General features: G+C 37.0%; 1 protein-coding gene across 1 annotated transcript in view; it reads right to left on the bottom strand.

Annotated features, from left to right (window-relative positions):
• LOC134853386 (uncharacterized) overlaps positions 1-19,976 on the bottom strand; it is a gene marked incomplete in the record, with an annotated part of 90,586 nt that overhangs the window by 52,217 nt on the left and 18,393 nt on the right. The window contains 9 exon segments of the mRNA XM_063869377.1: positions 2,992-3,165; positions 3,423-3,524; positions 8,555-8,761; positions 9,075-9,173; positions 9,556-9,756; positions 10,040-10,138; positions 10,363-10,437; positions 15,136-15,165; positions 16,074-16,172. Coding sequence (XP_063725447.1) covers positions 2,992-3,165; positions 3,423-3,524; positions 8,555-8,761; positions 9,075-9,173; positions 9,556-9,756; positions 10,040-10,138; positions 10,363-10,437; positions 15,136-15,165; positions 16,074-16,172 — 1,086 coding nt within the window.

Raw genomic sequence — 19,976 nt, 5'->3', positions numbered from 1 at the left:
AAAAACCTGAAAAACGTTCATCGACTGCTACAAACGCTGGCTCTGACTCGTTGACAAAAAATGTTTTTCAATGGATTTTGTTGATATAACGCAAAAATTTCTTTAAAAACAATTCAAAATGGTTTATCAACGCTTGTTTGATGTCATCTACACCATTTCAAATAAAAAATAGGTCAGTTCAAACCCATTTTTAAATAACATCTACAATTTTAACAAACAAAAAAAAGAAATCAGTTTCTTTACAGTTGCAATCAATTAAAATCATAACTTGAATCAACCTTGATCCGTTTTTTTTGTCAAATGCCTCTTCAATTACCAAGTTTTTTAACGTTTATTTTTATCAAACTTGTCATTTTTTTTTCATTTCGTTCGTGCAAATTAGTTGTTCCATTGAAACGAAAATTAAAAATTGATGTAGAAAAAAGCTGAATTTATTTAATTTTTGGGTAACCTAATCAGTTTTTTTTGAGCTCAAATTCTGATTTGTATTGACAATTTATCGTCAATTCCTACTTAATTTTTCAATAATTTATACCTGGGCAGCTTATTTTTGCGTTTCAATTCTAAGTTTTTGGCCTAAAATTTGATATTAATTGATCATTTTAATCGTTTTTCTTACTCAAAAAACGCATTCAAGCTAAAAACTCAATCAATCACTTACACAATCTTCGCGTTTTAAAAAAAACTGATTTGTTTTTACTTTTTTGTCAATAATATACTTAAGCTCGGTATTTGCAGGTTTCAACTGCAAACAATTCGATTCAAAAAATTAAAGAAATTCTTTGTTTTATTTCTTTGCAATGCAAAATATTGTGCCCGTAATTGAACTTATCGGGTGTTTTTTTTGATTGCGCTCTTCGGCAATCAATAATCTGTCTGAAATCTTAAGAAAATGGTTTATGCAGATTTCAAACAGAATAAGTAGGCTAGAAAAATTGATCTTTCTACGCCTTAAAAACCATTATTCAACAAATTCGTAGATATTAGATGATTTTTAGTGGCTTTCGTTTGCCCCTTTAAACAGATTTTTAGTCAATAAATTTGGTTGCTGAAACCGTAGAATATCTTTTTAAATATAAATTTACACCTATTATGTTCTGAAAGTCGTCGGTAAAATAAATATGAGACTTTTTTTGATTTTACGAATCTATCTTTTTTTCTGGGTTCTCAAGGTCAATTGTTTCATGAAAATTTTATGCGTGAACAAACCATGTTTAATTAGATTAATCCCAAAATAAGCTTCTTTTGTTCCAAAATTCGAAAAGAATTTTCGTTCCAAAATGGAAATTGGGGAGGAACATTGTATTCGGGTGGGTTTTGGTTTTTTTCTTTTTTTTTTCACGCAAAATCAGGATTGGGTTGTGAGATATATCATATTAAAGCCCTTACAATTGTGATTTGAACCACACTAAAAAATTTCTAAAAAATTGCCCAATGTCGAGAAATATTGGTTTGAATTTTTTTTTATTATTCGTCTTATATCGCGCGAATAAAGCGAGCGAGCAGGCTTGCAACAGCTTAATTGTGACTAAGTTAATGCCTGAAAACTTAATATTTAGCAAGTAAAAATAGTTTTTGGAGTTTTTTCATTCCATTTCGTGAACCAAAAGTTTCAGAAAAATTGAACCAAAAAAAATTGAAACAAAAAATTGAATTTTTAAAAAAAAGTTTTTTGATTTAATTGTTTTTGGTCATTTTTTCTACAAAAATTTTTGTCCAAGTAGTCTATTTTACTTTGGCTGTAGAAGATGCCTAAATTATAGTTTTATATCAGGTCCTTTTAGCACACTACACTAGTTACACTAATTTCAAAAAAAAAAATTTTGGGTTGTTTTTAAAGATTGGTCGGATTATTATGTGCTACTTGAATTTTTTGTCTTCTGATTTACTTTCCAATCAAAAACGATTGAGGGAACACTTATCTGCTTTGAAACACAGAGTTCAAACAGCTCGTTCTGAATTTCAGTCTGAAGAAGAAATTTTCAGACCCTAAGATATTTTTAGATCCTTTGTTTTTGCTCGATTCTAAGATACGTTTTCAAAAAGCCTATTACAAGAATTCAAAACCATGTCTAAACGAATCTTTACATGTTCAAAGACTGTCAATGCCCTAAGAGTGTTTTTTGAGATACTTGAGTTTGCTAGATAAAAACTCCCTAAAACAAAGTGTTTTACACCCCTAAGGAGGGTGTGGGACATTTGGTAACTGCATCATTAGCACACAACTTTCTGGCCTTTTTAAAACTTCAAAAATTTGAAGAAAAAAACAAAAAACGTTTGAAAAAAGCAAAACGAAAAATTCAAAACTTCAGGCCATTTTGAATAAGCTGACCAAATTGAGATTCAGCTTTTAAAGCAGTGAAATGCAGTTGAATTGACTTCAATCAAGTTTAAAAGATCTAAACCAGCGACCCACACACTCCTCTAACTAGAACTAGAACCAATCTTAATTTACAAACCCAGAACTGCAATCAAGCTGTAATTTGGTTTAAAAAATCTACTCTAGGCTAAAACTCCTTTCCAATCCCCGAGGATTCAGAAACGGTTTATTTGTTTTTCAGATTGAAACGACATGGAATTTGTTTTGTAAATTCTATGAAAATATAATCCAGGATAAACACCATTTTATCTTTGGAAGAAGCAAGCTTCAGTTTAAATTCCAAGAGAAATGTGGAACGCCAACACTGAATTTAAAATAGTGTAATTTTTGTTATAAAAAGTATTTATTTTTTAAAATAGTAATTTAAATTGAAAAGATGGAAAAAAAGATTTCCGAGAAAACTGCCGCTTCTGAAAAAAGTACAACAATCAACTTTCTCAGTGGTCGACTTTTATTCTCATTAAATTAGCTTTACTGACCTTGTGTCTCAGTGTTTTGAAAGTTTTCATCAATGACTGTTTTAAATACTGTTCTTAGCGTAGTACTTAAATAGCCATATTAATATTCAGTTGTTCGCAGCTGAATTATAAAAAACTTCTTTTCTCGCTTACATCCTGCAGCAGTTCCTGAACGAACTCAGTCTGGCCATAGTGGGCGGCCATATGTATGGCGGTGAGGCCACTCTCCCTGCTGCAGTAGTTCAGGGACACCTGGGCCCCCTTGAACACCTCCAGCACATTGGTGTGGCCGAAGATTGCTGCCAGGTGGAGGGGGGTGAGTCCTTCCTGGATAAGATAAAATACAGAGACAAACATTATTTAACAAACAAGACATTTGTTTCCTATTAGATTAGTATTAGAAAAATAACAAAGAGCTTAAAAGAACACCGAGAGCATTCACGAATCATAGGAAAAAGTTGGTTCAGTTTTATGCTCCCCTTAAAAACAAACTCAAGACAAGGTTCACAAAAATAGTATTAGTATCCTGATGATTGATTTTAATGAAAAGATAACAAAAGTTCAAAAACTGTCTCTATGCTAACATCATTCTCCTCGAGAGCATTGGCGCCATTGTCCAGGAGTAGACTGACTATGTCCTGGAACCCACCAGAAGCAGCCAGATGGAGAGTAGTGTTTCCGGAGACCTACAAACAGACCCCACACTTCAAATTAATCCAATCAATTATTCCACAAACTTTTTCGCGTATTTTTGTTACGATGAGCACGGAACACCAATTAAACCATTTGAAACTGCGTCTTGCACCAAAATGTTCCCATATGTTTCGTAAACATGTGGTTTTCAGTTTTTGTTCTATCAGTGTGGCGCATTTAAGCAGTTGTAATCGCAGTATAGTTTTTAGTGTTTTTGTATTTGAAAATTTTTTTGAACCTTTGTCTTAGGATAGGCATTATAAAAATTTTGAGCTCTGCCGAAAGATCTCTCGTCAAAATTACCATAATTGTCAGATATATACAGTGCCGCCGTCTGATTTTGGAAAAATGCATTTTTTAACACGTTTTGGAGAGTTTGAACCAAAAAAACTCAGTGCAGCCTCCCCTCAAAAATAAGTGCACAAGGGCGGCAAACATATCTTTAGTAAGTTTTGAGATTTGTTCACTCAGAAATGGCTAATGTAGAATAGCCTCAAAAGTAAGGGGTTACGGAACCTAACCCCCTTTGGCAACCCCCTTTGGAACCCTCTAGGAGAATTGAGGAATCGTGGTGGTCGCCAAACGCTATTGAGATATCAACAGCAGTCTTATCCAAAAAAGTTAAAGAGGTAAATATAAGTTCAGTCCGAGTATCTCATGGAATCTTTATTGAACACCATTACCTGATCGGTTTGTTGAAATTATTATAAATATAAAAACTACTTTTCTATTTATGATAAATAATAAATTTCTTTGAAAAAAAGGAACAATTTGTACATAATTTAAAAAACTGCATTACGAGGCCAAAATATGCATTCTGTGCATTGTAAGCGGATTCCGCAACAAGACAAAATCTGATTTGTTGAAAAATTTGCAACATTGCTACTTTTCTTTGATTATCTTTGCTGTTTTGGATTCCACAGACAAATACCTACAAAACTGTACCGCTCGAAATCGCTCCAAAATTAGGCGAATTTGCGGAACCCGCAACCGTATTTGCGGAATCCAGAACAATTTGTGGAATCCACAAACAAATAATAAGAGATGTGTAGAGTTAAATTGAGCTGTTGCGGAATCCGCGACTGTAAGTGGAATCCGCAAATTGCAGGTGGAATCCGCAAACTGTAAGTGGAATCCGCAATTTGTTTGAGGATTCAGTTTACATATATGTATATGTGTAGTAGCGCTCAAAGTTATATATTTTAACTATTAGGCGGTCACCAGAAATTTCAACCTCAATAACTAAATTATTACGTTGATCAGCTACCTGTTGAAATGCCTAACGTTCGATTTCAATTCCTGTCAAACACCCAGCTTCACTATTGTGGATTGATGGAATCCTAAAAACTGACAAGTATTTGCGATTGATGGAATCTCAAATACTGACCTAATTCGGCGATATGCATTGCATTGTGCTTCGAAACACTCTCAACCCAATGACTCCAAATAATGAGTTTATTCCATAATTCTTCCATGTTAATCCAGTATTTGGGATTCCATCAATCCCACATACTGAACAGTATTTGAGATCAATATAATCCCAAACACTGAAAAATCGGCGATATACAGTGCGTTGTGTTTCTAAACACTCTCAACCCATTGACTCCAACTAATGAAGTTATTCGATTATTCGATGTATCCCAAATACTAAAAGCTGACATCCACTGATTTAGTTGACCGATGTTTTAAGATTTGTTCGTGGATTCCGCTGACAAAGGTCAAGCTCTTGCTTTTAAAATCCGCATTGCTAAAGATATGAATTCTTGCTCTAACTTTTAATTGTTCATATGCAAGTTCAGTAATAAACAAAATTCGGAATTCACTTAGAGTTTGGGGATTCCACTTACATTTGCGGATTCCACTTACATTTTGTGGAATCCTCTTACAGTTGCGGAATCCAGGACCACTATAAATAAGAGCTCGTTGCGACAAAATTTACGTTACAGCTATTTGTACACGGAATCCACAGTAATTTTGTACGCGGAATCCACGGAAATTTTGTAAGGGGAATCCGCTTACATTTTGGAACATGTTTAAAGATTAGTTGTTGGAATCCCGGAACATACAAACACAAAATTGTGCGCCTATCCAAAGCACAGTTTGGCCACGTAAGGTTACCAAAAAAAATAGTGACATCTTGGAAGAAAACCAAAAAGACTGTTAGCTTGCACTTTCAATCAATTCAAAGTCAACGTTTCTGTGGTAAATAATAAGTGATTTACATAGTCTTGGACTAACATTAATATGTTCCTCTGTCGTTTCTTGAGCGTAAATTAAAAAGTGATTTTTTTTTCAGTTTTGCGACAAACCTGCAGTCAAAACTCAATTTCAGAGAACTTTTAGTAAAAAACAAATTCGCCTTTGGTTGTTTAGTACAACACATAACTTATTCTCACAAATTTATTTTTACTAACTCAATCGAGGGATTATCAAAAAGCATTGCTACCTGTGGAGTGATGTCTTTGAAAAAACTATAATAGAGGCCTTAAAAAGTCGATGTCGAACAATCTTCCCTCCTGGTTGATCTACACTAATCCCTTGATGACGGTCATGCTATCTGTGGAGTGATGTCTCTGAATTATTTAGAAAAAAGGACTTACAGAGGCCTTGTCGAACACTCTTCCCTTCTGGTTGAATTCACTAAACCCTTGATGACACTCATGCTACCTGTGGAGTGATGTGTCTCTGAACTAATAACAATAGAGGACTTACAGAGGTCTTTTCGAGAACTCTTCACTCCTAGTTGATCTACACTAATCCCTTGATGACGCTCATGCTATCTGTGGAGTGATCTCTTATGAATTATTTAGAATAGAAGACTTAAAGAGTCCTTGTCGACCAACAGTCCCTCCTGATTGATCTACACTAAACAACTGATGAACCTCATTCTACCTGTGGATTGATGTCTCTGTACAGATTAGAGTAGACAATTTATAGAGTCCTTGTCGAGCAGCAGTTCCTCCTGATTGAACCACTGATGACACTCATGCTACCTGTGGAGTGATGTCTCTGAATTAATTAGAGGAGAGGATTTATAGGGTCCTTTTCGAACACTATTCCCTCCTGTCTGAACTTCACTAAATCCTTGATGACATTCATGCTACCTGTGGAGTGATGTCTTTGAAATAACTATAATAGAGGACTTAAAAAGTCGATGTCGAACAATCTTCCCTCCTGGTTGATCTACACTAATCCCTTGACGACGCTCATGCTATCCAAGGAGTGATGTCTCTGAATTATTTAGAAAAGAGGACTTACAGAGGCCTTGTCGAACACTCTTCCCTTCTGGTTGAGTTCACTAAACCCTTGATGACACTCATGCTACCTGTGGAGTGATGTCTCTGAACCAATAACAATAGAGGACTTACAGAGGTCTTGTCGAACACTCTTTCCTCCTGGTTGATCTACACTAATCCCTTGATGACGCTCATGCTATCTGTGGAGTGATGTCTCTGAACCAATAACAATAGAAGACTTACAGAGGTCTTGTCGAACACTCTTCCCTCCTGGTTGATCTACACTAATCCCTTGATGACGCTCATGCTATCTGTGGAGTGATGTCTCTGAACCAATAACAATAGAAGACTTACAGAGGTCTTGTCGAACACTCTTCCCTCCTGGTTGATCTACACTAAACCCTTGATGACACTCATGCTACCTGTGGAGTGATGTCTCTGAACCAATAACAATAGAGGACTTACAGAGGTCTTGTCGAACACTCTTCCCTCCTGGTTGATATACACTAATCCCTTGATGACGCTCATGCTATCTGTGGAGTGATGTCTCTGAACCAATAACACTAGAAGACTTACAGAGGTCTTGTCGAACACTCTTCCCTCCTGGTTGATATACACTAATCCCTTGATGACGCTCATGCTATCTGTGGAGTGATGTCTCTGAACCAATAACACTAGAAGACTTACAGAGGTCTTGTCGAACACTCTTCCCTCCTGGTTGATCTACACTAAAAACTTGATGACACTCATGCTACCCGTGGAGTGATGTCTCTGAACCAATAACAATAGAGGACTTACAGAGGTCTTGTCGAACACTCTTCCCTCCTGGTTGATCTACACTAATCCCTTGATGACGCTCATGCTATCTGTGGAGTGATGTCTCTGAACCAATAACAATAGAGGACTTACAGAGGTCTTGTCGAACACTCTTCCCTCCTGGTTGATCTACACTAAACCCTTGATGACACTCATGCTACCTGTGGAGTGATGTCTCTGAACCAATAACAATAGAGGACTTACAGAGGTCTTGTCGAACACTCTTCCCTCCTGGTTGATCTACACTAATCCCTTGATGACGCTCATGCTATCTGTGGAGTGATGTCTCTGAACCAATAACAATAGAAGACTTACAGAGGTCTTGTCGAACACTCTTCCCTCCTGGTTGATCTACACTAAACCCTTGATGACACTCATGCTACCTGTGGAGTGATGTCTCTGAACCAATAACAATAGAGGACTTACAGAGGTCTTGTCGAACACTCTTCCCTCCTGGTTGATCTACACTAATCCCTTGATGACGCTAATGCTATCTGTGGAGTGATGTCTCTGAACCAATAACAATAGAAGACTTACAGATGTCTTGTCGAACACTCTTCCCTCCTGGTTGATCTACACTAAACCCTTGATGACACTCATGCTACCTGTGGAGTGATGTCTCTGAACCAATAACAATGGAGGACTTACAGAGGTCTTGTCGAACACTCTTCCCTCCTGGTTGATCTACACTAATCCATCGATGACGCTCATGCTATCTGTGGAGTGATGTCTATGAATTATTTAGAATAGAAGACTTAAAGAGTCCTTGTCGACCAACAGTCCCTCCTGATTGAACCACTGTTGACACTCATGCTACCTGTGGAGTGATGGCTCTGAATTAATTAGAGGAGAGGACTTAGAGAGTCCTTGTCGAACATTATCCCCTCCTGTTTGAACTCCTTTAAACCCTTAAAGATACTTATGCTACCTGTGGAGCGAAGTCACTCTACTGATTAGAATGGAGAACTTACAGAGTCCTTGTCGAGCACCAGACCCTCTGGGTTGAACTTCACTAAGCCCTTGATGACACTCATGCTGCCTTTGGAGGCTGCAATGTGAGCACAGGTTCTGCCCTCACTGTTGCACACATTGACCAGGTCCTGGTTGTAGCTCAGGAACAGCTTCACCACCTCACTGAAGTCCTTCTCTGCCGCCAAGTGCAGAGGCGTCTGCTCCTCCTAAACATGCAAAAACTCAATATGCACCCCTTTAAACACACCCCACCAGCAAATTACAGTCCCCCTTCAGTAAACTTACAAGGTTGGGGGGGGGGCAAAATTTATTTCGTTTTACTGGTCTCGTGGAGGTGGGGGCTTTTACGGGAAATACCCTTATTCTTTAGGAAATAATGGTGCTGAATAATTTTAAAGCAGTCAGCAATAATATCATGTTTCATTGTGTTCGAGTGCTGTCACGACCTTTATTCTCTACAATGAAATCCTATTAATCCTTTTTTGGACTTTGAGAACTAGAGTAGTAATGAGAGCTAGCCATGTCCTTGGCGAATGGGTCTGCGTTGAGATCCAGCAGTGCCTGGCACACATCTATCTGGCCCTCCTGGGCGGCCAAGTGCATCGGTGTCTTGCGGGTCTGGAAACAACAGGCAGATAAACTCAATGAGGATAGTTTCAGGAACTACGGAGGATCACTTTATGAATTGCTGACTGAACTTCTGATCTAGCGTACCTTTTGAACAATTTTGAGTGCGTATCTTTGATAGTAATTAGATAATAGTAATTAAAAATTATATCTGTTTAGTATTTCACTACGGCCGATAAACTATAACTATGAGTTGCTGATCAATAACAACGAGAACCTTTTGATGTTGACTCACCAATGAAAGTATGAATGACTCACCAATGAGAGTATGAATGACTCACCAATGAGAGTATGAATGACTCACCAATGAGAGTATGTATGACTCACCAATGAGAGTATGTATGACTCACCAATGAGAGTATGTATGACTCACCAATGAGAGTATGTCGACTGTGGCGTTGTGCGAGTTGATCAACAGCTGGCTCAATCTGGCATGTCCATACTGAGCAGACAGGTGCAGTGGCGTCACTCCCAGTCTCGTTCTGGCATTCACGAAGGCCTTGTGCCACATCAGCTCATCCGCTATCTCGGTGTGGCCACGCGCACACGCATAGTGCAGCGCTGTGTTGCCACCCTAATCAGTCAGTAATACTGAGGCTAATAACTAGTTTAGGGCTGAACGATCTGAGAAAAAAAAACATTGTTTCATATCGCCTATTCTTAATCTTTCCTTAGAGTTGCAGCTGTTTCTACACAAATGTAATCAATTTTTAAGGGAACAAGTTTCACCGAAGACTTTTACACTGGATGAGTAGATATTTGCAACATAGAAAGTTTCATACAATCAAGGAATCACTTAGTTTTATGGTGTATCTTAATTGTGTGTGTGTGAAGTGTATGAGTAGTGTGTGGGTTACCTCATCGAAGAGATCCACTCGGACGTTGTGGTTGAGGAGCATCTCCACTACCTCCCCATGTCCACTCTCACTCGCCACCATGAGGGGGGACCATCCAGCCTACACGGAAAGAGAGAGATATATAGCAGACTTAGAACCACCACACAATAGACACACTCATTCAATGAGCAGGCATGGAACTAACTCAACATACACCCGACATACAAGATTGGGATCCAACATTTAGCAGATTCATTGTGTTAGACGTGTGAGGTGTAACAGGAACTGGCTGTTACTGGAACTAGCCTTGCAATGGACTCTTTCAATGTATATAGTAGTGGTACCTTGTTGCGAATGTTGAGGCTCCTTAGCTGGGTGGCATTCACAGACTTCTTCCGCACATCGTTGGCCGCCTCTCCCTAACAAACAGAGCACAACTTATACACATCCACAGTTTCTTCCCACACCAAACTTTCATGGATAAAAATTCAACAATCAAATATGATCCAGTATTATCCAAGAAAATCTCCAGTGCGGGTTGTTATACTGATTCTGAAATAGCTAACTCGAAATGCAAAATATATCTTTCAGATTGAAGGATCATAAGTTAAAATCAATATATTTCCATATTTTTTGCCCAAATGAAGATGTTATTTGAGGTTTTGAGTTAGCCTTGTTGAGTTCATGACAATCCGAGTAACGCTTTCAGTAGGTTGAGGTCTTCATGCCCGCACTGACAAAAATGGTTTCGGATCGATATAAATTGATTTAAATCCATCCAAACCTATAAACAAGGTAACTTTTAGGAACTGAAATGGATTATAAATCGATTTAATTTGACCTTTCTTGAAATTTTAAGTTTTGGATCGGAGTCTAGAAAATTTTTTAGTTTTTCTTCCTTACTACAACCCATCCCAATCTTGCCAAATTCCATTTAAATCCGTTTTAAAATACCCCTGAGCAGATCAAATTTAGTTTCTAAAAAACTTTTTTCAAATCAATTTTAGCTAAAATCTATTTAACAATTTAACAATCGTAGAAAATCATCAATGTAAATAAGATTGTGAGCAAAAATCTAAGCGTAGAATTAAAAAAAGGGTCCATACAAATCCGATTTTAAACTCAAAAACATTCTATAAAATTGTAGAAAGTAATCAATGTGAGCCAAATTTTGAGCAACATTTTATATAACAAATCAAAAAAATAGCTGACATAAATCAGATGGAAACTTAAATTATTCCAAACTGCAACGATTATTGAATTTTTCAAATTCTTTGGTCTTTTTACTATGTTACCAGACGCTATGGTTGTAGAAGTAAAATAGATTGGCCATGAATAAGGGCAAAAATTCTCAAAACTGATGAAATTAAACAACTTGAAAAAAAATCGATTTAAATCTGTTGTAGTTCCCTAAAAACAGGAAAAATGGCTTTGAGTTGATTTAAAATCTTTTAGATCGGTTTGTTAGCACGGTCCTAAGATCAAATTAATCAACTTTAAATTGATCAAAATCAATCTTTATCTTTTCTATTTGATCTTCATACTTTTTTTCGCGCTAAACTTGTTCTCAATTTAAGCTAATACCTTTTTAATGCTAAAATCGATCTTACTCCATTTTTGTCAGTGCAGGTAGCAGTCGACTATTGTCACCATACCCATCAGGTTATTTTATTGATGTATATTACGGTTAGTCTTTGCAAACCCAAAAAAAAACAGTCTACGCTGGATGATTACCAGAAGAGAGTAAAACAAAACAGGTGTGTAATCGATAACTTAACACTCGCACAAGGAGAATATTAGTTTTTCTGGACAAAAACTAATACCGGGGTGAGCTGTTCAGCTCATTATTTGCGAGTGAAAAGATAGCCGAATGATGTCCGTTTTGGACCTTGTTGTTCAGATTAGTTATGGACCTTGAATCTTCAGTTCGTCGAAAACAAGATTTGGTCAAAAAAGAAAGTTCAATTTTTTTTCGAACTATTAACAAATTGTACCAGGTCACAATAATTCGGAACAGTAAAAATAACTGCAAACACTGATTTACGCGCAGTATCCTTCTCGCGCCGAGGCAACCGCAGAGGATACTGAAGTAGAACAAGTGGTCGCTATTTGTCAATTCAGCCTTATTAGGAATTACGACGCTGTTTCTAAATTTTACCAGTTGTTGTTTTCGACCAATTGATGACTTCGACGAAATGTCGATTACCCAATCGAATAATGATCGCCATCGACTTCTTACGACTTTGCCGGGCAGGGCTCGACTTTGTTTGTTTTTGCGAAACTTTGTCGAACTATTTACCATAAATAATTGTAACGAATTTGTTATTCATAATAAAGAATTAAATTCAAATGTTTTGAGCTTTCACCCGGCAACTTATTGGGAGTTGAGACAGTTTTTCTACTAGGGAAAGGACCAACATACGAACTATTCGGCTCATCGCGAAGAAATGCTATTGTGCCCCTGCTTAAGAATTACATGCAGTTTTTTTGGGCTATTTTCGCGCTGGATAGTGTTGTCTCACTCTCAATCAACGAGCACGGATCATGGTGGGTCTCGAACATCCAACCTTACAACTGAGAGGCGGAGACATAACCATTTTATCACCGCTCCTCAAATTTTCTGACCGCGAGAGCCCTATAACCTCCGAATTTTGAACGGTTGTCACTGAGAAAAATTTGGCCCTATTCGACGCATGTTTCCATTCTGTTCGAACCATGATTCGACACTATTCGACCCTGCCCAACCCATGACTTGACCCATGAGTCTACTTTGATTCAAACGAAGCCTTTTTTCGTCCGTCTCGGTGTGGGCCAAAAACCGGTCATCGTTGAACCCGCAGTGACAAAAAAAAAGATACAAATCGCTTCCCTATAGAAAAAGTGACGGATTAACGTATGTTAAGAATCGCTTATCTACAACCATTTTGCGAAAGATATTATAGAATCTTATAGATTTTTTAATTGAAACAAAAATAGACTTAGTGCCAAAATAATCGGTTTTTGACTCTCTAAAGCCTGTATATAATCTGTACATAATCTGTATATAGTTAGTATCATAGTCTTTTTACAATAAAACCTGTATACAACCTGTAAATTATCTGTATATTATCTGTATATATTATTTCTCAAACAGGAATGAAGTAGTAGGATTTCAATTCTGACCCTCCGAAACATAAATTAAAATTTGTTTTTTTTTTTGGAAATTTTTACCAAAATTTTGTAAACAGGAAAAAGCCTTATCAGTTTTATTAAAAGCTGAACTAAACTGAGTTGAAAAGAAAAGTTTACCGCAAATTACAAGTTTCTAGATCCCTCTGAGATTTTGCAATCTGAGGGTTCCCGCAGAAAAAAAAGAAGTTTTGCACTTTTGTGCAAAACTTCTTCCAATTTTTAATCAATTTTTAGTACAATTTTGCCAACAAAAAAAAGAAAAAAAGCATTGATTAAGTAGTTTTTGCTGCAAGTTGTTTACAGATTACTGATTTCAGTTATTTTTTCCGGTCAAGCATCAGCACAAAAGTTTAAACGAGAAGAGTACATTATAGTTGTATTTCAAAATACTCATATCACCTGATGGGCGATCAGGTTGAGAAAAATCAGTATTTAATATGTATATTGCCTGTAGATGATCTGTTATAAATCATAACCTGTAGATGGTCGTTATAAAGTAAAAAAAAATGCCACAAAACTAAAATAAAAAACTTCTCTTTTCGAGCATTTTAGTAATGATTATATTATGAAAAATTTAAAAAAAAACTTTTGCAAAAAAATAAACCCCGAAATTTACATGTTGCATGCTCTATTAAAGTTTTTTGTATGGAAACATCGTTGTGTTGTTGCATGCTCTATTAAAGTTGTTTTTGTATGGAAACATCGTTTCCATAAATAGCAGCAATTATGGTGCGACGTATGGTTTGCATGGTGAAAAAAATAAAAATCTAATAAAATCGAATCGTGTACTAAAGTTATTTTTTCTCAGTCATTTTTGTCAATTAAGCTCTATTCTTACGGTTTTCTGGAGAAAAAAATATGGTGAGAAATCTCTTCCATAAGTAGCACCATATATGTTGCGACGTATGATTTGCATAGTGAAAATTTTTGATATTTTTCCAACAGCTTGCATAATGATGAGAAACCGTTTTATTACTAAATTACTCCGCTATTTTGAGGGTTTTCGAAACCAACGTATGGGCTACGTATGATTAGTCATTTTCCATGCAAATCATGCATGGATGTGCATGGTTGCGCATTATCTTCTATGGTGGGCAACCCGGCAATATGCATTATTCTCGATTACTAAACAATATAATAATGTTATATACAATATAAAAATTACAGGTCTGAAATCTGTATGATTTTTTCAAGCTGATTGGTGTTTATACATTTTTGTCACTGCAGGAAAAATATTGCAAGGCCAAATGTCAAAATTTTGTCGTAACGATCAAAGAAATTGAAAGTACAGTGGAAGAACAAAGACAGCGCCCTTGATGCGGAATCCGCTTACGATTCACAAAATACACAGTTTTGGCCTCGTAATGGAAATACATAGGCTGATATCAAAGTAGCCGTTAAGCCGTGATTGATCGTACTGCAACCCCCCATCCCCTCCCAACCGCTATTGACTGACCAGCTCAAATATTTGGGGACCAGGTTTTGTTGCTTTTTGCTTCTTCTCCCAAAACTGGGATGACGGTTTGAGATCGATAATGAGATAGAAATTAGCAAAGTAGATATATTATACAACTGAGAAAACCACAAAAACAAGCGCGGCAACAAGTCAGCGGATCTCGTTAGCTATTCCCCATAGTACTTGTACAAAAATTCCGCCCCTGCAAAGATTCAATTCAACGGTCAATTATTTGTGAAACTTTTCAAGGAACTTGTGCGAAAAGAGGGCCCGATTCCCCTGATTGCAATTAGGTGTTCAATAGCTGACGAGATCCGAGTAGAAACACCAAACAACTGTGCAAGTGAATGAAGAAAGGACAAGGATATACATTAAGTGATGATATCAGGCACCAATGGGGGTGTAGAATAGATAATAAGGGGGGGGGGGGGGGGTCTTTAGCTAAAATTGAGATGAGTCATCGCGCTTCCGCATGGCATACTATACCCACCTTGTTGCCACTCTTTTTCTGGGTCTGGTTCTGCTTTATTTTGAAACGGTTGGTTAGTTTGTTAAACAAGGAATTATTGAGCAGTGCTAGAGCAAAAACACAGATTAGCTTAAGCGTGTTGGCTATCTTTACCGAGTTCTGAAAATAATCATGAATAGTGAATGTTCATTCTTCATCTATTTATGTGTGTGTGGTACATGTGATGCTCATTCAAGGTCAGTGTTAACTTATTACAGTGTTTTGATTGTCATTAAAACCACAAGACACAGGTACAAGTTATAACAGACCAATTAAGTAAAAGGAGTGCCCTTTCGATACTGGTGCATTTTTCATTATTGCCTATTATATATGAAAATTATGTTTCCAGCAAAAAAAAATGCAGGCAAAAACATTCCAGATAATTTGAACCGATAGATGAAAAGCTGGCACCAAAAATCATTCGAAATTTAGACCAACTTATTCCACACTGAATAACATGGCGCGAGGGGGGATTTTCGATGTTTCATTGAAGGAGTTGATTTTTTAAAAGGTCAAAGTTATGACAAACTTTTGCAGGTCGACAAAATGATTTCCGAGCTTTCGGAAAACACCATTAAGACCTTTTTCATAATATTTTGGGCGCCAAAGGTCGAAGAAGAATTGTTTGAAAATAGGCCAGAAGTGCCATTTTTGAGCTTTTTGGAAATTTTTGCACAATAAAAAATCACTTTATTTTTTAGCGCGCACTCACCCCTCAAATTTAGTTTATAAAAGCTTCAAAGGCGCATCCAGAAAAAGGTTGGGTCGGTCGACCAAAAAATTACCGAAAAGTCAATAATTTGGTTATTCCTAAGGTCAGATTGTTTAACTTTAATTTCGCATTTTCGATCATAAGGTTTCTAATATAATGATTGAATCTCTTATCTTGAGCATAATATATTCGATTAGAAGTGTCTGACCTGTTCGTATGTGTGTACACTGACTGCGGTGAGGTACTCCAGCACAACAGACAGAGTTGAAGCATTGCCCCCTCTTGCACAGTAATGCAGGGGCGTCTCCTTTGTCACTATCGAAAGACAACTCAAATAATTTCGTATTATTGCTAGTTTTCTTCCTAGTACCTTTAATTTAAAGTGATATAAAAGTTGTCGTTTTTTTGTTCTGAAAAACTCGTGATTTTAATGCATTCGAGCGGACCAGACTATATTCCGCTAGTTGTTTAAATGTTTAAATTGAAGTTGTTTAAATTGAGCGAAACAATGTAGATGTTTCTTTTAAAAATTGTTTTAGCAAAAACCGCCCGCACTGGTGTCCCGATCTGATTTTATGCCTCTCAATGTTTACCTAGTCTTAACAAGTCTTTTTCCGAACTTCAGTGTTGAACACTCCTTTCAAGTGATCTTCTTCACGTTATATATAAGGTTTTCTTACATGTATTTTAGCTATAGCATTAGATTATTTCATAATGCCGCGCTTAAGCATAACGAATCGAGTGTGAGACAAATCCCAGAGTTTCTGTCGAACCATGTAGTTGACCCTTCAACTCCATGGAGAGATTGGAGCGACTTATTTTAATTAACAATTATACCAATAAGGAACTTAGATATCAATCTTCTGCTCAATCCGATCAAAAAAATCCCAGCCACTCCACCCACTTTCGGAAAAAGTCCCGAAAATAACTATTCAGAAAGTCAAAGAAATGCGAGACTAGCAGAGTAAGGAAAATAAGACGATGAACAAGCGGCAGCTCAAAAAGCAGAACTAAATTGCGCAGCTCAACCAAATGCGTCCGGAATAAGTGGACAAGAAGTTGAGACCAATGCCAAATCTTTCTCGGATCCAAAGGAAAGAGAAAATTTAGAAATAAGTTAATTAAACTTAAAGTCTTTCGCATTTTGTTCTACGAGATTTAGACAAAAACTACTGAACAGATAAAACATGACGGAATGTCGCTTGAAAAACGTTGGGATGTCTGGCCAAAAGTGGCAAAAATGCAATATATTAGACGGAGAGGACGAACGGATTAGAAATTTTTTGATAAAAAGATATGAAAAATTACGAAACCCAGAGAAATCTCCTTCAGGAAACCGTAACTCCGTTGGAAGCTTTTAACGTAGGTCTTATTGACAAGAAAGGAAGATTCAGGAAAAACTGTAAATCTGAAAGTAGAAATGTGAACCTTTTCAAAAGTCAAACTGTAAATAGCACAAAAGGAGAAAAATCGTCGAATCATACCAAAGTAGATTTTGATCATGCCTATAGAGAATGCTACGGAGTGATTGATTAAGCCTGAAAAATTAACATTGATGATTACACTGTGCTAAAAGTCACAACTAGAGAAGAGGAGGACCACAAAGAACCAAAAAAAAAAACAACAGGTTGCCCTCGTTAATGAAAGTCAAGTTTGTTTGAACAACCAGGTTGACTCTGCCGTCCTGTATGTTTTACACAAACTAAAGTTGAAAAAACCTTACGTTTGCATAGTTCCAGTGGAATTAGCTACAAAAGATCAAGGCTGCTTGTTCACCGATACGGCGATTAAGATAATCGGGAAGATTATGATTCTATTATTCGCCAATGATATATATTTTAGCTAAGAGGGTTAACTATCTAAGGTTAACTAAGCTATGGTTATCTTAAAGGAGCTCACCTTGTATAATGCAGCGAACGTGCGAAATGAACCCACAATCATATGATTGCTGGGCAACATCACTACTGATGGTACCAGAGAGAATCCTCCTTCTTCTTGACAGAAGTTCACGAAAAAAACATAATTGGAAACGATGATCTATAAAATTTGAATCCAAGTCGCTCAAAAGAGTTGCCCATACCACATATCAACAAGATCCAACAGAGGGAAGTCAACCATCCCTGCATTGGACTGGGGATCAGATGACCGGATCGAAGACTGCCGAAGCTCTACCTCAAAACAATCGTAACCCGACGAATAAGGGCAACAAATTGGCCGATCAAGTATAAACGACAGGGGCGCCAAACATTAGAATTCGATTGAAAAGTTTTTTTTACAAAGGGAATTTTTTTAGAAAAGTAGCAAACCGACCAAATGGACCTCCATATTTTGAAAATTTTTATGCCGGAATCATAAATTCATCAAAATCAACAGTAGAACTTGCCAGCGGCAAAATCATCCAAAATTCTGATACCTTTTTTGGGAAATATGTGTCGAAAAGTTCACGCGCTTCAGGACAACGAGTCATTTCTCCACTTTTCTAACTCAAGTGTTAAAGCAGGTAAGAAAAATCAGAAAAAGACAATCGCTCACCACAGATATTTTACATCCACTGGTGATATTCACAATCATCACTGCTCAGACAGCTCTGATTCAGTGCTCATCTCAAAACTCTCAAAGCATCAAAGTAAAGCCACATGTGAGAACCAAAATTGTCACAGAACTACTTCAAAGTACTCATCAAGGAGAAAGGTTCAAAGCAGAAATCCTCGGAATCCGTCAAAAAACATCCTTCTACGGCCAAAGTTTTCTAAAAATAGCAAACTTCAGGATTCTTTGCTTGCAATGAATCTTAATTCATTCCCTCGGATACGTCGGATATAAATAGTTTGGATTGGTCAGTAATAAGCTTCCCTGGCAGAGCTGTGGGAAGGGATAGATTTACTTCGAATTCTTTCAAAGCTCTCAAACTCGGAACCAGATTAAACGATCTCACGATTAAACCTGAAATTCTAATCACATTTAGACGACTCAAAACCAATCTCAACCTCACCCGCCGGAGTGGATAACACTAAAGTCAAACCACCACCTCCTGTAGAAGACTCGAAATCGTTCCAGATCAAAAACACTTCGAGGGAGCAACATATTACTCCCCGAGAAATACTTGTTTTCGAGATTACCGTTTCGTCAGAAAAAACGGGAACTTCTCAACAAATTGTTAACTCACTCGCGAAGTTTTGTAGGGCATCCAGTAACGAGTGACTGCAAAAATCGTTTGACAATAGATAATTTACAGATGTTGAATATCAAATCGGAACAGCCAACGACCCCATTATGCTCAACCTTTCCACTGATGCTTCAGCGAGTAGAAGATATAATACAAGGGAGTGTGCGACGACGACGATGATTCTCAAGTGCAACAACACATCATCCACTCCAGCGGAAGTTGATGCTTCAATGATCCCAAATTCCCGGAAAATATCGGATCACCAGCAACGGAGCTCTCAGACAATGATGAACCTATCTCCGATTTTGTACCACGCCAAGTTCAAAAGAAGAACTGGCAAAATCCGATACCCCGTCCCAATGAGACGGCCAGGTTCACTCAGAAATGAATAGAGTTTTGGCTGGAAAATGATTAAAAGTTAAAAAAAAAACATTTCGTCTTTACGTTATATACGTTGATAGACTCAATTGTCAGTTTTCTTAAGCTTGACAAATTGATCCTTTAATTCAAATTTTTTGCCGTCATTTTCATATTTGACTCTTTTTATTAAGTTTTAGATTCCTTCGGAATCAATTGAATCCATCATTCACCCGACATTGCTATCAAAATTTTGTTTCTAATTTTGACCACACTAAATGCGTTTTGTTTTGACCACACTAAAAAGTTAATGTAGCTACATTTAATTTTTTGTTTCGACTTTCGATACGAAAGTAACGTAATATTTCTGCTCGGGGTGGGTCTTTTTTTCTTCTGACAAATTTCGACTTATTAACTAGCCATTTTTGACGGATTTTCTTTATATCATTTAAAAGGTATTGTTGTCCTGAGCTTAATATTGAAAAGATATTTTATCTGTGATCATTTTTCATAAAGTTATGTGGGTTTAAATATTGCCATTTTGGGACAATTAACGCGTAAGCGGAGAGTTAATCCGTCTTATAAATT

The sequence above is a fragment of the Symsagittifera roscoffensis genome, chromosome 8 (assembly GCF_963678635.1).
Source record: "Symsagittifera roscoffensis chromosome 8, txSymRosc1.1, whole genome shotgun sequence".
Classification (NCBI taxonomy): domain Eukaryota; kingdom Metazoa; phylum Xenacoelomorpha; order Acoela; family Convolutidae; genus Symsagittifera; species Symsagittifera roscoffensis.
This window is presented reverse-complemented; position numbering and strand designations above follow the sequence as displayed.